The sequence below is a fragment of the Ruditapes philippinarum genome, unplaced genomic scaffold (genome assembly GCF_026571515.1).
Source record: "Ruditapes philippinarum isolate M1 unplaced genomic scaffold, ASM2657151v2 ctg3604_1_1_1_1, whole genome shotgun sequence".
Classification (NCBI taxonomy): Eukaryota; Metazoa; Mollusca; class Bivalvia; order Venerida; family Veneridae; genus Ruditapes; species Ruditapes philippinarum.
Genome location: NW_026864919.1, coordinates 5332 through 27304, shown reverse-complemented (window position 1 = coordinate 27304; position 21973 = coordinate 5332). Strand labels below are relative to the sequence as shown.

Below are 21973 nucleotides of genomic sequence, written 5' to 3'. Positions count from 1 at the left end.
CGTATGTTCTGAATTAGTGTCTGGCCCATAACTTCATTATTTGAAGTCGGATTTTACAACTATTTCGCAGAAATGATCACCATATTGAGATGACGTGTTGCGTCCAAAATTTGGGTCGCTACCTTGAAGGTCAAGGTCACAGCATGACCTTGAAGCAAAATCGTGTCCAGCCCATATTCGTTATTTGATGTCAGATTTTACAACTATTTCACAGAAATGATCACCATATTGAGACGATGTGTCGCGCACAACATTTGGGTTGCTGCCTTGAAGGTCAAGGTCACAGCATGACCTTGCAGCAAAATCGTGTTCAGCCCATAACTTTGTTATTTGAAGTCGAATTTTACAACTATTTCACAGAAATGATCACCATATTGAGACGATATGCTGTGCACAACATTTGTGTCACTACCTTGAAGGTCAAAGTCACAGCATGACCTGCAGCAATGTCGTGCTTCATTATATGAAGTCAGATTTTACAACTATCTCTCAGAAATGATCACCATATTCAGACGATGTGTCTCAGGCAAGTCAGTAGATAGAGTAGAAGTTCAGTGCAAAGAACAGTAACTCTGCCTTGCCTGAGTTTGGAATTATCACATGACCAATGAGATTTAAGACAGACCTTACAGGGAAAAAAGTTTTATGACATCTAGCCCGGGGCCTGGGATCATAATTGTGTAGAAACATGACAAGTGACCCTAGTAAGGCTCAAACCCATAATCTTTGACCGTAAAGACAAGACCACAACTTACCATCAAATAAAGCATTTAGTATCTTGTTATTGCATTAATTCTGTTAATTTTGTAATTGCATTTTTTGTCTGGGTTGCACATGTGCAAACCAGGGTAATAGTATGGTGAATGATGGGCGGCGGGAAGGCTGGTGGCGGGTTGGCGGGGAAAAAGTTTCGTAACAGTTTTCTCAGCAACTACTTATCACAGCCTCTTGATATTTAGCATACAGCATTGACACATGGTCCTATACTGTGGGATTCGATTTCAGGTCTGTCACTCATCCACTTCCTGTTCACCGACTTAGTTAAATTTTCAACATTAATTGTGAATGGTAGGAAATTTTTGTAGCAGTTTTCTCAGCATCGACTTATTGCAGCCTCTTGATATTTGGTATACAGTATCAACACGTGGTTCCTTATCATGGGATCTCATTTCAGGTCTGTCGCTCTACCACTTCCTATTTACCGACTTAGTTAATTTTTTGACATTAATGGTCAATGATAGGAAATTTTCTAGATTAATGGTCAATGATAGGAAATTTTCGTAACAGTTTTCTCAGCAGTTACTTATCACAGCCTCTTGATATTTGGCATACAGCATTAACACATGGTCTCATACTGTGGGATTCGATTTCAGATCTTTCACTCATCCACTTCCTGTTTATTGTCTTACATTAATGGTCAAATTATTATTGGTAGGAAATTTTCATAACACTTTTCTCAGCAACTACTTATCACAGCCTCTTGATATTTGGCATACAGCATTAACTAGTGGTCCCATACCGTGGGATTCATATTCAGATCTGTTGCTCATCCATTTCCTATTTACCGACTTAGTTAAATTTTCAACATTAATTAATTAATGGTCAGTGGTAGGAAATTTTCTTAACAGTTTTCTCAGCTACTTTTTATCACAGCCTTGTGATATTTGGCATACAGCATTAACATATAAATTTAAAATAGTAACAGTGTATGCCAATTCAACTTAATTTTTTGCACATTTTATTTACACTTGCCTATAATTGGTTTGCAGTTTAAAAAAAAAGTTCAAAACTCAGAGGAAGTAATTATTGGGAAATCGTTGAAGTTTGATAGATTTTATAATTGTCACATTGTCATTTCATATATAAAATGATGTAATTGATATTTCTTAACTTCAATGATGTTATGATAGTTTTTAATTATTTTGAAATACAGCCGAAGTTAGACCATAACTTTGTATAAAAGATGTCAGAGTTAATGGATTGATGAAATATATCAATAAAACGGACATTAATCAAGTTGCATGTTGACTGTAGAAGTGTGTTGTTACTCCTCTGGAAATACAGTATCTTATTACTATATTTGTATAACTGCCAACAGTGTGATTGATCACTTCTGCAGGACCTACATCGTTGAGAAAATAGTCCCTGTATCATTGAGAAAATAGTCCCTATATTATTGAGAAAATAGTTCCTGTAACATTGAGAAAATAGTCCCTCTATCAGTGTGTATCATTAAGAAAATAGTACACATATTAGTAAGAAAGGCCCGCATTGATTTGAAAAAACTGTCCTTGTAAGATTAAAAAAAGTCCCATATTAATCGAGAAAATGGTCCCTGTTACACTGAAGAAAGTAAAGTCTTGGTATCATTTACAAATAAATCCTGATATCACTGAGAAAATATTCCCCACATCATTGACAAACATTAGTCTTAACATCTAAGTTGGCAAATAAGTGGTCTATTGGCAATAAACTTTAACAACAAATCCAAAGCTTCACAAGCTTGGTACCCGATTTGAGGTCAAAACTACTTTCCCTTTGTAGAGTAGCAGATACCTTTAATCACTAAAGTTGATAGTAAAATTGTATATAATTATATACATTCAAACCAACTTACGGTCACCTCTTATCGGCGGTCACCTGACCTGAACAGCCATTTCGTGACGCGCCCGACGAAAATCACTCTATTTTATACATCTGTTTTGCGGTCACCTGCTGTCCACGGTCAACGGTCACCTAAAATACTTCCCTTCTCGTAACTTTGATTGTCTTTTAAACAGTCAGCGGCCAGCAAGGTGATTCGGCCAAGCTATCATCCTAACTTTACAAAGTTGACATGTGGCACCAAAGCTACTCGCCAGATATTAACACAAACCACAGACTTTCACGAAGTTTGCGTAATTAATCATCAGGGTCATCATAATTTCTAATGAACAATTCTGATTGGATCCTCTGTGTGCACTGCCTTCATCTTTTGTTAAAATATTTTAGAGTTAGGCCAGTTGTTTTAATCTTTCGATTTCATATATTTTTTAAAAGATAGAAAAAAGGCTGTTTCTGAATTATGTATTATTTCTGAGATAAAATTTAGTAACCTTGTATTTTTTTGACTAAGATTATTCAGAATTTAAACAAACATGTCTTCAATACTGTTGAAAATAAATATGTGATGAAAAAAACAACATGGATCTTTGCGGTTCCCATCTTAATAAGTACAATTAAAACCATAGCTTACGGTATTGCGCTGTAACACTCAATATGATTATTATCTCACAAAATTAAATTAAAACACATCTTACTGCGTACAAGTCACAAACTTTAATGAATATTTATCAAAGATTAATATATCATGTGCACTGTATGCAACTGACAGGTTAATCAAATCAAACAATGTATACATACATAATTGTACAGTTTTTGAAATTTTTATTATAGTGCTATTTTTATTACATGTATTTTGCCTCTTTATTCTTAAATAATTACATGTACATTTTGCTTTACATACTTTTAATGACATCAGGAATGAAAATATATAATATAACATGTGAATTTATTAAATTTGTCAATCAAGGACATCTTGATTTAATGATTATCTCTTGCCAAGCATGATCAGAATAAATTGAAAAGTGATTATCATTAAACTTAAATTTTTACTTAATGTAAATTAAAATGTGAATGTTGATCATTTTTAGTATTTTAATGGTAGACTAAAAGGCAAATTTTTTCAGACAAGAGTGAAAGATAAGGTGGTTTTTTTTTTCTAATGAATTTTAAAACATACTTGTTTTTAAAATTGCAATTTTCAAACATTCAGAAAATTTTTGAATGAAATACATGTAATGAAATAGCAATATGATTTATATTACGCATTTAAAAACATGCATGATTTATTGAAAGTAAAAATCAACTATCATATTAATTAAAGTACAGATCAAAATGTGTTTTATAAAGAATTTTTTTTTATTCAAGTTTGTCACATTTTTAGCTTGTCTATTTCGAGGAAAAAATTGAGCTATTTCGATCGCTGCAGCAGCGTTGTTTTTGTCATTGTTATCATCATGCAAAAACGTAGAAATGCAAAAAATGTAACACATTATTCAAACATTTCAAAAATTATCAACATGAAACTTGTAATACTTGCTTATCATGACAAGATGCAGTTGCTAGAAAAGGGGCATAACTTTGGAGTTGTTGCCCTTATTTATCTTAGAATTTTTAACAGACATGAGTTAACACCTCATGCACCTCGTGCTCATGTTGCATCTGACCTTGTTGGTAATCATTTTGCCTTGCAAGTTAGACTGAGAAAAACAGTATGTAACATGAATTAAAGAAAGCAGTTTTTAATACTTAATTATATAAAGGCAATCAGAATAATTATAATATATAATTGTTTTTCTCCATTTTAGACCAGATGTTCAACTCATTGTAGACGAACCACAACATTCCAAGTCAGAGGTAGAATTAGGGGAGGTGGAACTCGCTAACCCAAAATTAGACGAAATTTTACAAAATGAGCACTGGGTGGATGATGCATCGTAAGACTAAGTTATATTTCTCTTGCTATCTTGAGTCATTTGGCTCTTTAAATGTAATTACAATGTAGTAAGTTGACTATTTAGCTCTGTTTATGGAGAAAGACCCTAATTAATCCTTAATAAATTTTTTGAAACGGCATAAAAGAACGTATTGAAAAGAATATAGATATTTGCGAAGCCAGAGATACTCCTAGCTTCCATAAATGGAAGAACCAATGCCATTTGCCAGATTCAAACCCAAGAAGGTAGAAGTCAATGTTTTGAAGTCAGCTTATTTTAAAAGCACAGTCTTTGAGGTCCTCATGTCATGGGTCTGAATAGTGCTAGGTTCATTCAGCTGAGGAAGTTGTGGTGTATTCAGGGTGTGTGGTGTTACTCATAGTGCCTGCTTGGCTAATGGTAACCTCAGTTTGCACAAGCCCCTTAATGATCAGTACTTTGCAAATTTTAATGTGAGAAAATTACTCAGCTGCCTTACAAGATATCCCTGGTTTATCCGACTTCAGTTATTGCATTGAATAACACACTAGAAATTATTTATGGTCTTCCTTCAGCAGCTGCTGCAAAATCAACATATTTATGTGACATCAATACTTAACTAAAAAAAGATGTAGACAATATGGCTGCAATTAGTGAGCGTGAAGTGGATTTTGTGGATTACAATAGCAAATTTATTACGAAATATTAAAAGGTGTTTTGGTTTTATAATTTATATGCCAAAAGATGCAAATTTTTATTTGATTACATAAAAAATTGCTTCATATAATTATATTTACAAGTGTTTCTTACTACACAGTAAGTTAAAGAGGAAGTTTATATCATCTGTTAAAATGAATATGTAAATAACCTGCTGAATTTCTTAAATTGATTTTCCAGTCTAATTTTAGAGCTGTCCATTTTCAATTCAGGGATATCAAGATGAAAATTTAAAGTTAACTAACTTCTGTTATAATTATATAAAAGGCAAATAATGGTTATAATTATGAGCCGCGTCACGACAATACCAACAAAATGCATTTGCGACCAGCATGGATCCAGACCAGCCTGCGCATCCGTGCAGTCTGATCAGGATCCATGCTGTTCGCTATCAGTTTCTCTAGATGTTATAGAGTTGGTAAGCAAACTGCATGGATCCTGATCAGACTGCGCGGATGCACAGGCTGGTCTGGATCCATGCTGGTCGCAAACCCACTATGTTGGTTTTGACGTGAAGCGGCTCATATACTGTTAGTCCTAGCAATGTTTTAATTTGGCTATTCTAATTTATTTTACAGGGGATTAGTTCCACATTGTATTGCCATTTTAAAAACTTGTCATGAGCTTGCAGAGCGTCTTGTTGGCATGACGATGAACAACTCTGACAAGATACGTACGGAAGAAATGTTAACAGAAATAGTCTCAGTAGCAAAGAGAATCAACCCTCGTGTTGATGAAGTTGTGCAATCAATGTATCCTCCTCTAGATCCTAGATTGTTAGAAGCAAGGTATGTACCAATATCTGGATATAACCAGTTTAAAGCATATATGGTTTAAAGACTGTACCAGTTTCTGGATTGTACCAGTTCCTGAATTTGACTAGTTTTTGGATATGACTTTTTTTTATAAAACCTGTCTTGAGATATTACTAGTTTCTGGATAAAACCAGTTACTGGATAAAATGGAATCAGTTTTTAGATTGTACCAGTTTCTGAATTTGACTAGTTTTTGGATATGACCTTTTTTGGATAAAACCTGTCTCTGTATTGTATTAACTACTTTTTGCATAAAATTTAATATGTTAGTTTTTTTTAAAATTTCTAGTATGTTTTCCTAGCTTCTAAGATAATAGTAGTATCACTTTTTAATTCATGAAAATATAATATACCAAACTTAATACATTATTCTTTTGATGTTTTAAAGTACTTTATTTTTTGTGCCCCCACGTTAGTGGCGGGCATTTAGATTTACCCTTGTCCGTCCGTCCTTCCGTCCGTCCGTCCTTCCGTCCGTCCTTCCGTCCGTCCGTCCGTTCACTTTTGGGTCGCACGTAACTCAAAAAGTATTTGACCTAGAGTCATGAAACTTTACAGGAATGTTGATCAGCTATGTAGTTGTGCACCTGGGTATTTTGGTCTGGATATTTTTAGTATTTTCAGAGTTATTGCCCTTGACTTAGTAAAATTTGGCAATTTTCAACTTGTGTCGCATGTAACTCCAAAAGTATTTGACCTAGAGTCATGAAACTTTACAGGAATGTTGATCAGCATGTGTAGTTGTGCACCTGGGTATTTTCGTCTGGATATTTTTAGTATTTTCAGAGTTATTGCCCTTGACTTAGTAAAATTTGGCAATTTTCAACTTGTGTCGCATGTAACTCCAAAAGTATTTGACCTACAGTCATGAAACTTTACAGGAATGTTTGATCAGCATGTGTAGTTGTGCACCTAGGTATTTTGGTCTGGATATTTTTAGTATTTTCAGAGTTATTGCCCTTGACTTAGTAAAATTTTGCAATTTTTCAACTTGTGTCGCATGTAACTCAAAAAGTATTTGACCTAGAGTCATGAAACTTTACAGGAATGTTGATCAGCATGTGTAGTTGTGCACCTGGGTATTTTCGTCTGGATATTTTTAGTATTTTCAGAGTTATTGCCCTTGATTTAGTAAAATTTTGCAATTTTCAACTTGTGTCGCATGTAACTCAAAAAGTATTTGACCTAGAGTCATGAAACTTTACAGGAATGTTGATCAGCATGTGTAGTTGTGCACCTGGGTATTTTCGTGTGCATATTTTTAGTACTTTTAGAGTTATTGCCCTTGACTTAGTAAAATTTTGCAATTTTTAACTTGTGTCGCACATAACTCCAAAAGTATTTGACCTAGAGTCATGAAACTTTACAGGAATGTTGATCAGCATGTGTAGTTGTGCACCTGGGTATTTTCTTCTGGATATTTTTAGTATTTTCAGAGTTATTGCCCTTGACTTAGTAAAATTTTGCAATTTTCAACATGTGTCGCACATAACTCAAAAAGTATTTGACGTAGAGTCATGTAACTTTACAGGAATATTGATCAGCATGTGCAGTTGTGCACCAGGTATTTTCGTCTGGATTTATTTAGTATTTTTAGAGTTATTGCCCTTCACGTAGAAAATTTTTGCAATTTTCAACTTGTGTCGCAAGTTTCTCAAAAAGGATTTGACATAGTCAATGAACCTTATAGGCAGGTTGCTCAGCATATTTTAGATTTGCACCTGGGGTTTGGCTTGTGGATTTATCCAGTATTTGTAGAGTTATTTCCCTTGACTTAGTAAAAAGATTGACAGAACAGTGTCGCGGTGGGGGCACCCGTGTCCTATGGACACATTTCTAGTTTTAATATTATATGAATTTACAGAAATTACCGAGTAAGTGGTAGTTTTCTGAAAGAAAATACTGGTTATTAAATTGTTGAACATCAGCAGGTGTATTATGGGTAAGGCAGACATTAACCAGAGATCTTGTTCCTTATATGACAACAGTACTGGTTTGTTCCAGGAAGCAGACTCGAAAGTGATTAATATAGCTGTAAGAATTTGTTTCGCAATCGAGCTTAAATAATAAGTATTATCAGTGTAAAGTGCAATAAAGAAATAATAGTTTAGGTAACATAAGTTACTCATAAAAATGATACTTTATGAGTTTATTATGCCATCTCCTAAGTGCAATAACGGCTTAATTGCTTAAATAATTAAATAGCAATTAACCAGTTAATTAAAATCAGTAATTATCATCAGTCATGGTTATCGATACTGTTCAGAAATTAATGTTACAATAAATAAATACATAGAGGATATTTGTTTAGTTAATACAAAGTGATGTCATTATTAACGTCACGTCAGTAAGTTGGTCTCCAGTACTGTGTACGCTGGTATTTCACTGAAACAACATAACGGGCTTAAATTCAAAACAGTAAAAAATATTTAATTGATAATTTCACTGTTTCAAACACTGAAAATATCAGTTTTTTTATTTTACTGAAATATATCTACACAGATATACATACAATTAATATTAAGCTCCATGATATCTATGAACCACCGAAAAGCATGTATCAAAAGAGTTATAATATTGTTATTGCAGGTGTACAGCATTAGTTCTCTCAGTTAGTCATTTAGTTCTGGTCACAAAACAAGCGTGTAGATTGTCACAAAATATAGACTGGATTGACCAGTCGTTAGCTGATGCTGATGATCATTTAAAAGTAAGTACCAGTATTGTTAAATGAGTCATCTTCTCTTTGGTGCTTGTCCCAACCGTAATCACAGTCATGTATGAGCCTTATTATTGGGGACAAGTTTGATTTGTTTCCAAAATTTCATAAAGACTAGGCTAAGCAATATAAAAAAATTGTTTTTAAGGTCTTTTTAGGAAGCTGAGCAAGGCTACATAGTTATTTCTTCTTTTCAAAAGGCCAAGAGTTATTATACCCCCACCACAAAATTAGGGGGGGCTATAATGGATTTGCTTTGTCGCGTCCGTCCTTCGGTCGGTCAGTCCGTCCGTCGGTCCGTCCGTCTCCATTTTCGTGTCCACTCTATAAATCCTATACCAATTGAAGGATTTTCTTCAAACTTGGCTCAAATGTTCACCTCAACAAAGGGATGTGCAGAACCCATGTTGCCCATGTGTCAGCTCAAGGTCAAGGTCACAATTGAAGGTAAAATATCAAACAATCATATATTAGACAGTATGTCGTGTCCGCTCTGTAACTCCTACACTTTTTGAAAGATTTTCTTCAAACCTGGCTCAAATGTTCACCTCAACAAGGGAATGTGCAGAACCCATGTTGCCCATGTGTCAGCTCAAGGTCAAGGTCACAATTGAAGGTCAAATATCAAACAATCATATATTAGACAGTATGTCGTGTCTGCTCTGTAACTCCTACACTAATTGAAAGATTTTCTTCAAACCTGGCTCAAATGTTCACCTCAACAAGGGGATGTGCAGAACCCATGTTGCCCATGTGTCAGCTCAAGGTCAAGGTCACAATTGAAGGTCAAATATCAAACAATCCAATCAAATATTAGACTGTATGTCGTGACCGCTGTGTAACTCCTACACTAATTGAAAGATTTTCTTCAAACTTGGCTCAAATGTTCACCTCAACAAGGGGATGTGCAGAACCCATGTTGCCCATGTGTCAGCTCAAGGTCAAGGTCACAATTGAAGGTCAAATATCAAACAATCAAATATTAGACTGTATGTCGTGACCGCTGTGTAACTCCTACACTAATTGAAAGATTTTCTTCAAACTTGGCTCAAATGTTCACCTCAACAAGGGGATGTGCAGAACCCATGTTGCCCATGTGTCAGCTCAAGGTCAAGGTCACAATTGAAGGTCAAATATCAAACAATCAAATATTAGACTGTATGTCGTGACCGCTGTGTAACTCCTACACTAATTGAAAGATTTTCTTCAAACTTGGCTCAAATGTTCACCTCAACAAGGGGATGTGCAGAACCCATGTTGCCCATGTGTCAGCTCAAGGTCAAGGTCACAATTGAAGGTCAAATATCAAACAATCAAATATTAGACAGTATGTCGTGTCCGCTCTGTAAGTCCTACACTAATTGAAAGATTTTCTTCAATCTTGACTCAAATGTTCACCTCAACAAGGTAATGTGCAGAACCCATGTTACCCTTTTGCCGGCTTAAGGTCAAGGTCACACTTAAAGGTAAAAAATTTACTTAGAAAATGTTCTTAAATTTTAACATGTATTTGAATATTTCTGAAACTAGAAAAGGTATTTGCTTGAAACTTAAAATATATATGAAGTGTCACAATTAAGATATGCAGGTCAAGTTTCATAACTCTGTATTGCATTTTAACAAAGTTATGCCCCTTTTTAAGTCTTCAAATTTACATTAATCAAATATTAGACAATATGTTGTGTCCGCTCTATAAATCCTATACTAATGGAAGAATTTTCTTCAAACTTTACTCAAATGTTCACCTCAACAAGGTTATGTGCAGAATCCATGTTACCTTTGTGCCGGCTAAAGGTCAAGGTCACACTTGAAGGTCAAAAATTGACTTAGAAAATGTTCTTAAATTTTAACATGTACTTGAATATTTCTGAAAGTAGCACAGGTATTTGCTTGAAACTTAAAAGATATAATTATGAGGTGTCACAAATAAGATATGCAGGTCAAGTTTAATAACTCTGTATTGCATTTTGACAAAGTTATACCCCTTTTTAAGTCTTTAGATTTACATACAATCAAAACTAGACAATATGTTATGTCCACTCTATAAATTCTATACTAATGGAAGAATTTTCTTCAAACTTTACTCAAATGTTCACCCCAACTGGGGTTTGTGCAGAACCCATCTTTCCCTTGTACCAGCTTAAGGTCAAGGCCACACTTGAAGGTCAAAAATTGACTTAGAAAATGTCTAGTACATTGGGAAAATGAAAGGTTATTTGTAACTGTTTCGAACATGATTTGACAATATATATTTATACTAAAACCTGTACAATTAGTCTTTTTGTGCCCCCACTTTAGTGGCGGCATTTAGATTTACCCTTGTCCGTCCGTCCATCCGTCCGTCTGTCCGTTCTCTTTTGTGTTGCACGTAACTCAAAAAGTATTTGACCTAGAGTCTTGAAACTTTACAGGAATGTTAATCAGCATGTGATGTTGTGCACCTGGGTATTTTCGTCTGGATATTTTTAGAGTTATTGCCCTTGACTTAGTAAAATTTTGCAATTTTCAACTTGTGTCGCATGTAACTCAAAAAGTATTTGACCTAGAGTCATGAAACTTTACAGGAATGTTGATCAGCATGTGTAGTTGTGCACCTGGGTATTTTCATCTGGATATTTTTAGTATTTTTAGAGTTATTGCCCTTGACTTAGTAAAATTTTGCAATTTTCAACTTGTGTTGCATGTAACTCAAAAAGTACTTGACCTAGAGTCATGAAACTTTACAGGAATGTTGATCAGCATGTGTAGTTGTGCACCTGGGTATTTTCATCTGGATATTTTTAGTATTTTTAGAGTTATTGCCCTTGACTTAGTAAAATTTTGCAATTTTCAACTTGTGTCGAATGTAACTCAAAAAGTATTTGACCTAGAGTCATGAAACTTTACAGGAATGTTGATCAACATGTGTAGTTGTGCACTGTGGTATTTTCATCTGGATATTTTTAGAGTTATTGCCCTTGACTTAGTAAAATTTTGCAATTTTCAACTTGTTTCGCATGTAACTCAAAAAGTATTTGACTTAGAGTCATGAAACTTTACAAGAATGTTGATCAGCATGTGTAGTTGATGCAACTGGGTATTTTCGTCTGGATATATTTAGTATTTTTAGAGTTATTGCCCTTGACTTAGTAAAATTTTGCAATTTTCAACTTGTGTCGCATGTTACTCAAAAAATATTTGACATAGAGTCATGAAACTTTACAGGAGTATTGATCAGCATGTGTAGTTGTGCACCTGGGTATTTTCGTCTGGATTTATTCAGTATTTTTAGAGTTGTTGCCCTTGACTTAGAAAATTTTTGCAATTTTCAACTTGTGTCGCATGTAACTCAAAAACAATTTATTCAGTATTTGTGAAGTTCTTGCCCTTTGCTTAGTAAAAGATTTTTAGTTTTCAAAAAATATTTGACCTAGAGTCATAAGATTGACAGAACAGTGGCGCGGTAGGGGCACCCGTGTCCTATGGACACATTTCTAGTTTCACCAGAGATAATTTCTTTTTATGTATATGTATTTGTGCCACTAAAGTTATTCTCTTAACCACCTTTCCAAGTCGTCTTCTGTCAAGGACATTGGTGGGAGTATGAATCGCATTCAGCGATAGTTCTAGTCTTTCTTGATATTCTTGCTAGAATGTGATATCACCCCCATATTCTAGAATGTTTACTGAATACTATGTAATTTAAGTTTTAATGATGTTATTATACCATATAATTATGGTGTAAGATGTATTATGTAAGGGAGATAGACACTTTGTTGGTATGATGTTACTAGGATGCAGCCCAAACTTGAGTTACCTATTTAGGTGACTGTTGTCAGTTAAGATAATTATTAACAAAAATGACACACCAGTAGCCAGTATAGAACAAAGTAGAAATGTCCTTAAATACACTGTTTTCAGACTCTATTAATGTTACTTGCTTTGATTTAGTCATTTAATCTTGTAAATCCCTAAAGTGCAAAATGGATCCCAACAATTTCAAAAGCAGGGCCTTTCCATGACCCAAAATCAGTTGTGGAAAAATCTGTTACAGTAAGATTATAACTTAACTTGGGTTAGATATTATTATTCTGATGCTCATTGGTAAAACTGTCCGATCCTAAAGCATAAAAACATATTAACATTTCAATTTTTTTAAATGGATAAAGTGGGGCACTTAAAACAGAAAGATATGCAAAAGAAAATTAAGAAATATACTCAGAAACAAATTAAAAATTGTATTTTTGTGCTTCTTGTAGCTCGGTTTGAAATTTTGGGTCATTTTCATGATTAGAATAACTTTTCTGAAAAAAATTGAGTGAGCAAATGCGTCGGTGGAGTCCCTTTAAGAAGTCACATGTAAGAGAAATATTCATCTGAAGCTAGGATTGAGGTCAGATTCAGTATAAAAGTTAAGAGGCAAGTTATCATTCATAAACTCAATGACTTCACTAGTTCTAACATGAATATTATCAAGGTCTCAACAATTCAGATTATTTTTGTTTGATCATATTCATTTTATGGGGCATTTCTGATGACTTTTATCAGTTTTTAAGGTGCATTTAATAGTACCAATTGCATTTTTTTTTTTTCAAATTGGCAGGGAAAAAAATGTGAAATATTTGATTTTGTCTGCTAAATGAAAAAAATCTTTTCAAAAAAAAGAAGCTAAACTGTTCATATACATTTTCTCCCAAATATTCAGTCATAACTAAATATTGAGAACAGGAAGTTATGTACTAAGTTAATTTTGCTTAAACAGTTTAATAATTCCATAACTGATATTCAATAAAAGAGAAATGTGTATGCAGTTAACCTGAATATTCTTGTGCAAGAATAATTAATTTTTATCTCAACATTAACAGTATCAAAAATAAAATATTAGATGTAAGCTGATGTGCCTCTTAATTATAAAGAGACTTAAAGGCACAATAGGTATCAGATATAAATATTATTTCTTATTGTAGAAAGGGATAATAATAATAATAATTGTTTAATAACATTGTAATAACAGGTTTAGAAAGAATTAGATGCTTATCACTAGAATTAAATGGCTTCCAGTGTGAAAAAATTACTGATTATGGTAGCAAAATGTGAACAAAGTGGTATTTTGCCGTCCATACCAAATTATTGACTAAAGAACTGTAACTGTACTAATTGATAAAATGCAAAAGAAGGAAAAATTTCTCAGATACATGGCCAATAAATAACATTTTGGAAACTGATTATGAAATCCTAATTCATGCGAAATTCACTCTATTGACATTGTTTGTACGGATACATGTTAATTTTATTATAAACATTAATAAAATAAACAAATAAAACTATTGAGATATGATGTGATATATTCATGTAACATAGATTATAGGGCATAATAGGGCTAGATAAAGATGACTTTGTTTAGTTTGAAGTAGCCAATTTTAAAGATTTGTTATCTCATTCTAGGAAGTTAAAATGTTCATTTGTATATAAACAGAAGAAGAGGTGACTTAGTGGAGATTAGGGTGTTTGCTGGTACATTTGTAGAGGATTTGGGTACATTTGGGTACAAGTAATAGTATGGTCAATATTGATAAATTGACTGGCCAGTTTTGTATGAAACTTCCGTTCATATCAGTTACAACATTTAACCATTTAAATACATGTTGTTTTGAACAATCATATGATGTGAACCAATGGGCCCATAATTTGTCTTTGAGGTAAAGGAAAAAAAAAGAAAAAAGAGATGTTTATAAAAACAAAAATACACAACTTATAGTATCATTAGTAGATGTTGCAGGTAAATGTTACAGTTTAAAACCCTTTTTTGTTGTGTTTCAGTCTTTCAGAAATATCTGACTAGAGAATGATATTTTGTGTGTTCTTTTGGATCATTGTTTTCTTTGCAATGTTAAAGATTGAATGCTAAGTGAGGCTGGTCAAAGGGCAAAAGAGATGTTGTACTTTTAATTTCTTTTCATGGACATTCTTAGTCAAACAAAATCTGTTATTTTTTGTCATCAATCCTTGGCTAATATAAACTTAAAATTGTTTTTTACTTAACTGCAGTATGTTTTAAATTGCAGGTTTTACAAGAAGCAAGTTTTAATCTTGCTCCTGATGTCAGATCTCCGTCAAACTCAGTCGCTTCAGTTGACAGTCAGCAGCCTATGATGAATGGCCATGTGACTCAATTTAACCAATCATCACAGGTGTAACAAATTGATATATGGCTATCATTGTCATGTAATACTCTTCAGTCAATCAACACAGGTGTAACAAAATCATCTTTATTTGTCATGGAATGCTTTGATTTAGTCGATCAGCAAGAACTTTTCTGATTGGTTGATTGCCAATCTGTATAACAAATCATCACAGACAGGGCATTAACATGAAGAATAATGTTGTAAAAAGAAATATTCTTGTTCACGGATTATTTCTTGGTAGAGTGTAAACAACTTCTACCAATCCCAGTGAATTGATTGATGCAGCTGCAAGAACTGAACATGCGTGCACAGCTGTAAACAATGCTGTAAGATGCTGTGTTATTGGTTGACATATATATTTGAGCCAATCAACACTTGCTTTACAAATTTCATTTCATTCATGAAAGGAGATGGATGTTTTAAACGGACAGCAGAGTAATTTCTGTGCATTGTAAACGTTGAAAATAAAGTGCTACAAGCAGTACGATTAGTTGTCAGTAATTGTGGCTGCGTATCGACCCTGATGGAGAAGGAACATATGTCCTTTAAAAAACATTTCCAACACCCAGAGGTGGTCGATTTTATCTGTTTATACATGTATCTGCTAAACATTGAAGTCAAGTTCAGATATAAACTGTGATTGTACATGTATATGTAATTGCCGTGTACATAAACAACTTTTAATCTTTAAGCCATATGTTTTGTTTTATATATTTGTGTCAAGGATGCTGATTGGTTTAGCTTATTCTTCAAGATACTTTGTTAGATAACATATATGATTGGTCAATGTTTCTTCCATCTGATATTAAAGAGATTTTTAAATTGATGCCTGACAATTTAGGTGACTTCAATGCAGGATTATAACTCATTAAAAATAAACAAAAAAGTGGTAAATGTGAATAAGTCAAGTGACTGTAAACACACTAGATTTATGGCATAACTATGTTTACTTTTTAAGTTGAACCAGGGGTTGTATGATATCCCAGAAGTGTTGTTAAGAATCTGGCATTAGATGCTATTTTTTGTTACAATTTAGTGTTGTTGTGTCTTTTGATAAGATATCATGTTTGTACTGATAATAAATTTTGATTGTTGAATGCATTATTCTGTAACTAAACATTACATTTATAGCTATAAGATGTAACCATAATTTTCACATTTTAAATAATACTTCAGCTGGTTAAAACAAAGAATGGATTTGCAATTGTTTTTATCTGATGAATATTTTTCAGGACAGATCAGTTATACTTCAAACATTATTCTCATGTAACTGTGTTACAGCCTTTTATAATTTTTGCTGTATGAATAAATATAAAAAATGGGGAGTCAGTCCCATGTATCGAAAACTTTCAAATGTTGTGACACTGGATATTAATTACTCATTTTTTAAAAATATCAAGTTTTAATATGTGTACTTACTTCTCCAGTTTGATATAGTTCTACAGAATTATTTTTATAGTTATTTTTAATGAAAAAATCAAAAATTTTCTTTTTATAAACTGTTGTTGTTTTTTATTCTATCAATTTATTGCATTTTGATAATACTCAATTTCTATTTTTGTAATTTTTGAAATGATATAAATATCTTCTTTTAAAAGTATTGAAAACAAGTACTGATTACCATTATATGTAGGGACGTCTGTGGCCGAGTGGTTAACGTCATTGACTTTAAACCACTTGGCCCTCACTGTTATGGATTTGAATCCCAACAGGGTCTTTAGATTCTCTCATGTGAGGAAGCTATCCAGCTAGCTTATGGAACATCAGTGGTTCTACTCAGGGGACCATTTGTGCCTGAAATAATGCACGGAAGGGCACCTGAGGTCTTCCTCCACCAGTAAAGCTGGAACATCACCATATGACCTATACTGTGTTGGTGTGACATATAAACCAGTCAAACAAACAAACCATTATAGGTATTGTTTTATGAAAATCATTTCTAAGAATGTATAAAATATAATGTGTTTGTTTCCTATGGCAGCTTGAATTAATACTATGGTATATTAGTTTGTAATGTTAGATTTGGAAGACGTCTGAATTTTTTTTTATTTTTGCGTTACATATTTTCTTCATCTTTTATATTAACACAATTATGTGATGTTAAAATTAAATACTCCATAATTATAATTAGTGATATATTATTTGAAAGCTTCAACACTATAATCTTTAATAATTTTATAAAGGCAACAGTTTATCACCAAAGATTTGAACTAATTATTGAAATTCAGCAAATTGTTTTGAAAGGGAGATAATCAGTACCATAGATTTTTTTTAGCTTTTCAAGAGTTGTGTACCTTTTGTTAATGTATACCAGAATACATGTTATAATTGTATTATGTACAGCATACATATTGCTACAAAAATTATTTTACGCAAACATGATGTATTTGTTATTGTCTCAGCAATTTTTAGCATTGTTTTTATATAAAAAAAACTTTTGTTACTTGATTTTAAATAATGATAATTTTTCAATGTGCTTAGATTACAATGTGCCTTTAAACATGTTATGTGATGTTACATCCTCAATGTGCTTTTATCAAGTTAAAATATTTACATCAGTAAATATGCTTTAATAAAAAAATGTATTGATGCTGTGAATGATTTTAACTTTAAATTTTTGTATGAAAGTATTTAAATAAACAACTCAGTTATGATTGGTGAAATGTGTATACATTTTTGTTCACATAATATTTTTTACAAAACCCTTGTTGCTTTTATGTATGTATTCTATGCTTATTGAGGGTCCATCCGCCCTTTCAGGCACTGAGAGTATGGACCCCTTGGTTGTTTTAAAATCAAACTAGATACTCTTTTATACTCTATTCATGAAGGTTTATGTATCATAGCAACAATACTTCAGCTTTTATAAGACATGATAATTGATGTTGATTAAAAATTTGAATTGTTCTTCTGTAATATATGTAAAACAAGTGTTCTTCATCTTATAAAAAACCCTACACTGATTAACATAATGGGGTGGTTAAAAGAATATTTATTGTAGCCATTCTTTCTGTGTCCTGTTTATTTAAGACAAAAATATGCTTTATATTGACTGTGAATTGATATGATACCACTTTTGCTTTTAGAGATATCTTGATTTTTGCTTGTGAATAGAGCCACACTTTTATTATATATGGGACCAAAAATATATTTTTGGTGCCAGATTTATAAGTCTATTGAATTTAAGCTTTACCTACTCTAACTTTCCACTTTCAGTAGTTACTAGTAATCTTATTAATAGACTTAATTGTATACAATTATTCTATATTTGTTTTTGTTAAGAAATGCTAGTAGTAACGTTTATGAAACTGTTTATGGTGTTAATTTTGAAGAAATTAAAACAAACAGTGTATGAATGAAACATTCCAGATATTTGCCATATGATTATGTATAAAACAATTCAGACATTGACCATACAGTTATGTATGAAATATTCCAGGCATTTACCCTACAGTTATGCATGAAACATTCCAGACATTTGCCATATGATTATGTCTAAAACAATTCAGACATTGGTCATACATTTATGCATGAAACATTTCAGACATTGACCATACAGTTATGTATGAACCATTCCAGACATTTACCCTACAGTTATGTATGAAACATTCCAGACATTTACCCTACAGTTATGCATGAAGCATTCAGGACATTTATGCTACAGTTATGTATGAAACATTCCAGACATTTGCAATATTATTTTGCATGAAACATTTCAGACATTGACCATATATTTATAAATGGAACATTCTAGACACTTACTTTAAATGTATGAAAAATTTCAGACATTTGCCATATAATTATGTATGAAATATTTTAGACATTGACCATACATTTATTTATGAAACATTCCAGACATTTACCCTACAGTTAAGTATGAAACATTCCAGGCATTTACCCTACAGTTATGTATGGGACATTCCAGACATTTACCCTACAGTTATATATGAAACATTTCAGACATTGACCATACAGTTTATTTGTGAAACATTCCAGACATTTACCATACCATTATGCATAAACTTATGTTTGAAACATTTCAGACATTTGCCATACAAATATTATGAAATATTAAGACATTTTCACTACTTACAGAAATGACACGTTCCATTTATTACACATACTGTTACTTGTTTTGTACTCATTATTTGTGTTATGTACATGTTTGTGATTTTTGATACACACTATGCATACTGTATGACTATAATAAAAGAATACAACAAAACAGTTTTTTTTCTCACTATTATTTTCTTTCAGTTTAACCTAATAGAGTTAAGCTTATTATTGTAACAATAGTTGTAGTCTTATTCAAATCACTCTCATGAATGTTTTACTGTACTAGAAATCATTGATGTCATGTGATTTTAGTATGGGAGTCGGGGAGGGGGGCGTACCTTGGCTTATTTTGAGTATAAGCCAATTCCAGTCCCTTAGGCCAAAGTGTCCTTACTACAAAGGGAAATCTAAGCCATGAAATGTCATTTAATTTTATCTTTATCAAAAGTTATAAAAATAATATGAAGTACAGTATTGAATTGACAGATATTTGCATGAAGTCTGACGTGAAGATTTCTTTTATTAAATAATTTAAAAGTTATTTACCATTATGAAAACAAATCATAGCAGATACCTCTATTGTATTCAAAATGGTCAACCTTTTGTAGCTCACCTGTCACAAAGTGATATGGTGAGCTTTAATTTGTGATCACTTTTCGTTAGTTGTCCATCTGTCTGTCATCCGTAAACTTTTACTTTAAACGTCATCTCCTCATAAACCACTAAGCCAATTTCATACAAACTTGGCAGGAATGATCCTTCGGTGGTCACCTTTAAAAATTGTTCAAAGAATTATATTCCATGCAGAACTCTAGTTGGCATGGCAACCAAAAGAAAAAACTTAAAAAATCTTCTTTTAAAAAAACGAAAAAGCTAGAGCTGAAATATTTGGCATGAAACATTGTCTAATGAGTGTCTACCAAATTTGTTCAAATAAAATCCCTGGGGTCCAAATTGGCCCCGCCCCAGGGGGACATTGATTTTCCTTATATGCATATACATGTAGTGAAAACTTAAAAAAACTTCTTTTGAAAAACTCAAAGAGCTAGAGCTTAGATATTTGGCATGAAATATCTTCAAGTGAGTGTCTATCAAGTTTGTTCAAATAAAAGCACCGGGGTCAAAATTAACCCCACCTAGGGGGGTCATTGATTTTCCTTATATGTATATAGTAAAAACTTAAAAAATCTTCTTTAAAAAACCCAGAGAGTTAGAGCTTAGATATTAAGCATGAAACTTCTTCTGGTGAGTGTCTACCAAGTTTGTTCAAATAGAAGCCCCGTGATCAAAATTGACCCTGCCCTGGGGGGTACTGTTTTTCCCTATATGTCTTTAGTAAAAACTTAAAATCTTCTTTAAAATAAGCCATAGAGCTATAGCTTAGATATTAAGCATGAAATATCATCTAGTAAGTGTCTACCAAATTTGTTTAAAAAAAGCCCCAGGGTTAAATTGGCCCCGCCCCGGGGGTCTGATTTTCCTTTTTTGTCTATAGTAAAAACTTAAAAAATCTTTTAAAAACCCCAAAGATATAGAGCTAGCTTAGTAATTTCTCATGAAACATCTTCTAATGGGTGTCTACCAAGTTGGTTAAAAAATAGCTCCTAGGTTAAAATTACCCCCGCCCCAAGGGCCTATATACAGGTTAGCGATTTCAGGGCTATCATGGCCTTCTTGTTTCTTTTTCAATATACCTAAACATGAGATAAAATCAAGGAAGATATTACTTTAAAAAGAATTAACCATTAGAAAAACAAAACATAGCCAGATATCTCTATTTTAAAACAATTTTTGTTTCATTTTATTTTATTTCAACATACCTAAACATAGATATAATCAAGGAAAATATTGCTTTTAAAACGATCTGTATGACCATAAAGCCAACAAAACTGATTAAATGTTTAAGTGTAACAATAATCTATAGCATCAAAACCACACCTAAAATTTATAAATTTATTAATACGCGATCACTAGGTCCCTAAAAATAACAATTTTAGAAGTGCATTGTGTCAATATTAGAGAACTATTGTTTTTAACAATTTTTCCTCAATTTCACTTTTTAAAATTCATCCAATATATTTAAGTTATATTATTACACAGTTATAATTAATGCCTTACTAGTCTGGCAGAATTTTGGCAAAACCTTAGAAAAAATAGATAAATAATATAAGTTTTTGCATCACATACTTACATGTATGTTTACAAAAATAGATAAATAATTTTGTTTTTGTATCCCATACATATGTTTTCACATGAACAGGATAATTAGTTTATTTATAACAAGAGTGGAAACATATTTTAGTTTTGTAAAAAGTTAAAAATGAGTGAAAAGGAAGAAAGATAGAGGATATTTGTTTGTTTGTGTGTAAGATGAAATTTTATTTCATCGAGTGGGCCTTTTAAAACAGTATTCTCACAAGTGGCGTAGCCATGAGTGAGAATACTGTTTTTTTTTAAGTTCACGAGATGAAATAAAATTACATCTTACACAACAAACAAACAAATTTTCTTTTTATTTTATGCTTAAAAACAAGTTAGAACGAAATTTCCATAATTTTAACGTTAATGTTTTCCCCATTGAGAGCCCCATTTAGTCGGAATTTCTCATTAAAAACTGAGCTGAAAAATAAGTCCGCCAATCAACGTTAAATGACGGTGATATTTATTCATTTTATTAAAAAGATATGAATGATCGATTGTTTAAATAATAAAAAACAAAACAATTCTTGTAGGAGAAAAAGTCCAACCATCCATATTTCTGTTACTTACTGCGAATTTATATTAGACTGGCTTTGTAAAATGTAAGCGGCAGCCATTTTTAAAGTTGTGTATTTCATGGGAGGAAATAATTGTGTAAGATTCAGAAGGATAGAATTTGAAAAAAAAAAAAAAAAAAAAAAAAGAATTTGGATTTGTTAGTCATACACCTTTTTAAAAGAAAGAAAACTTATTTGAGGATTGTAACAGACAAAAAATAAGTGTTGA

At 32.5% G+C, this 21973-nt stretch overlaps 1 protein-coding gene across 2 annotated transcripts in view; it reads left to right on the top strand.

The window, feature by feature from the left end:
- Positions 1 to 19151, top strand: part of LOC132727276 (transmembrane protein 98-like) — a 56817-nt gene extending 37666 nt beyond the window's left edge. For both annotated transcript variants that reach the window (XM_060712706.1, XM_060712707.1), the window contains 4 exons: positions 4410 to 4538; positions 5813 to 6022; positions 8639 to 8759; positions 14813 to 19151. In XM_060712706.1, coding sequence (XP_060568689.1) covers positions 4410 to 4538; positions 5813 to 6022; positions 8639 to 8759; positions 14813 to 14944 — 592 coding nt within the window. In that variant the 3' untranslated portion in view covers positions 14945 to 19151. The remainder of the gene's footprint in view (positions 1 to 4409; positions 4539 to 5812; positions 6023 to 8638; positions 8760 to 14812) is intronic.
- The last annotated feature ends 2822 nt before the right edge of the window (positions 19152 to 21973 follow it).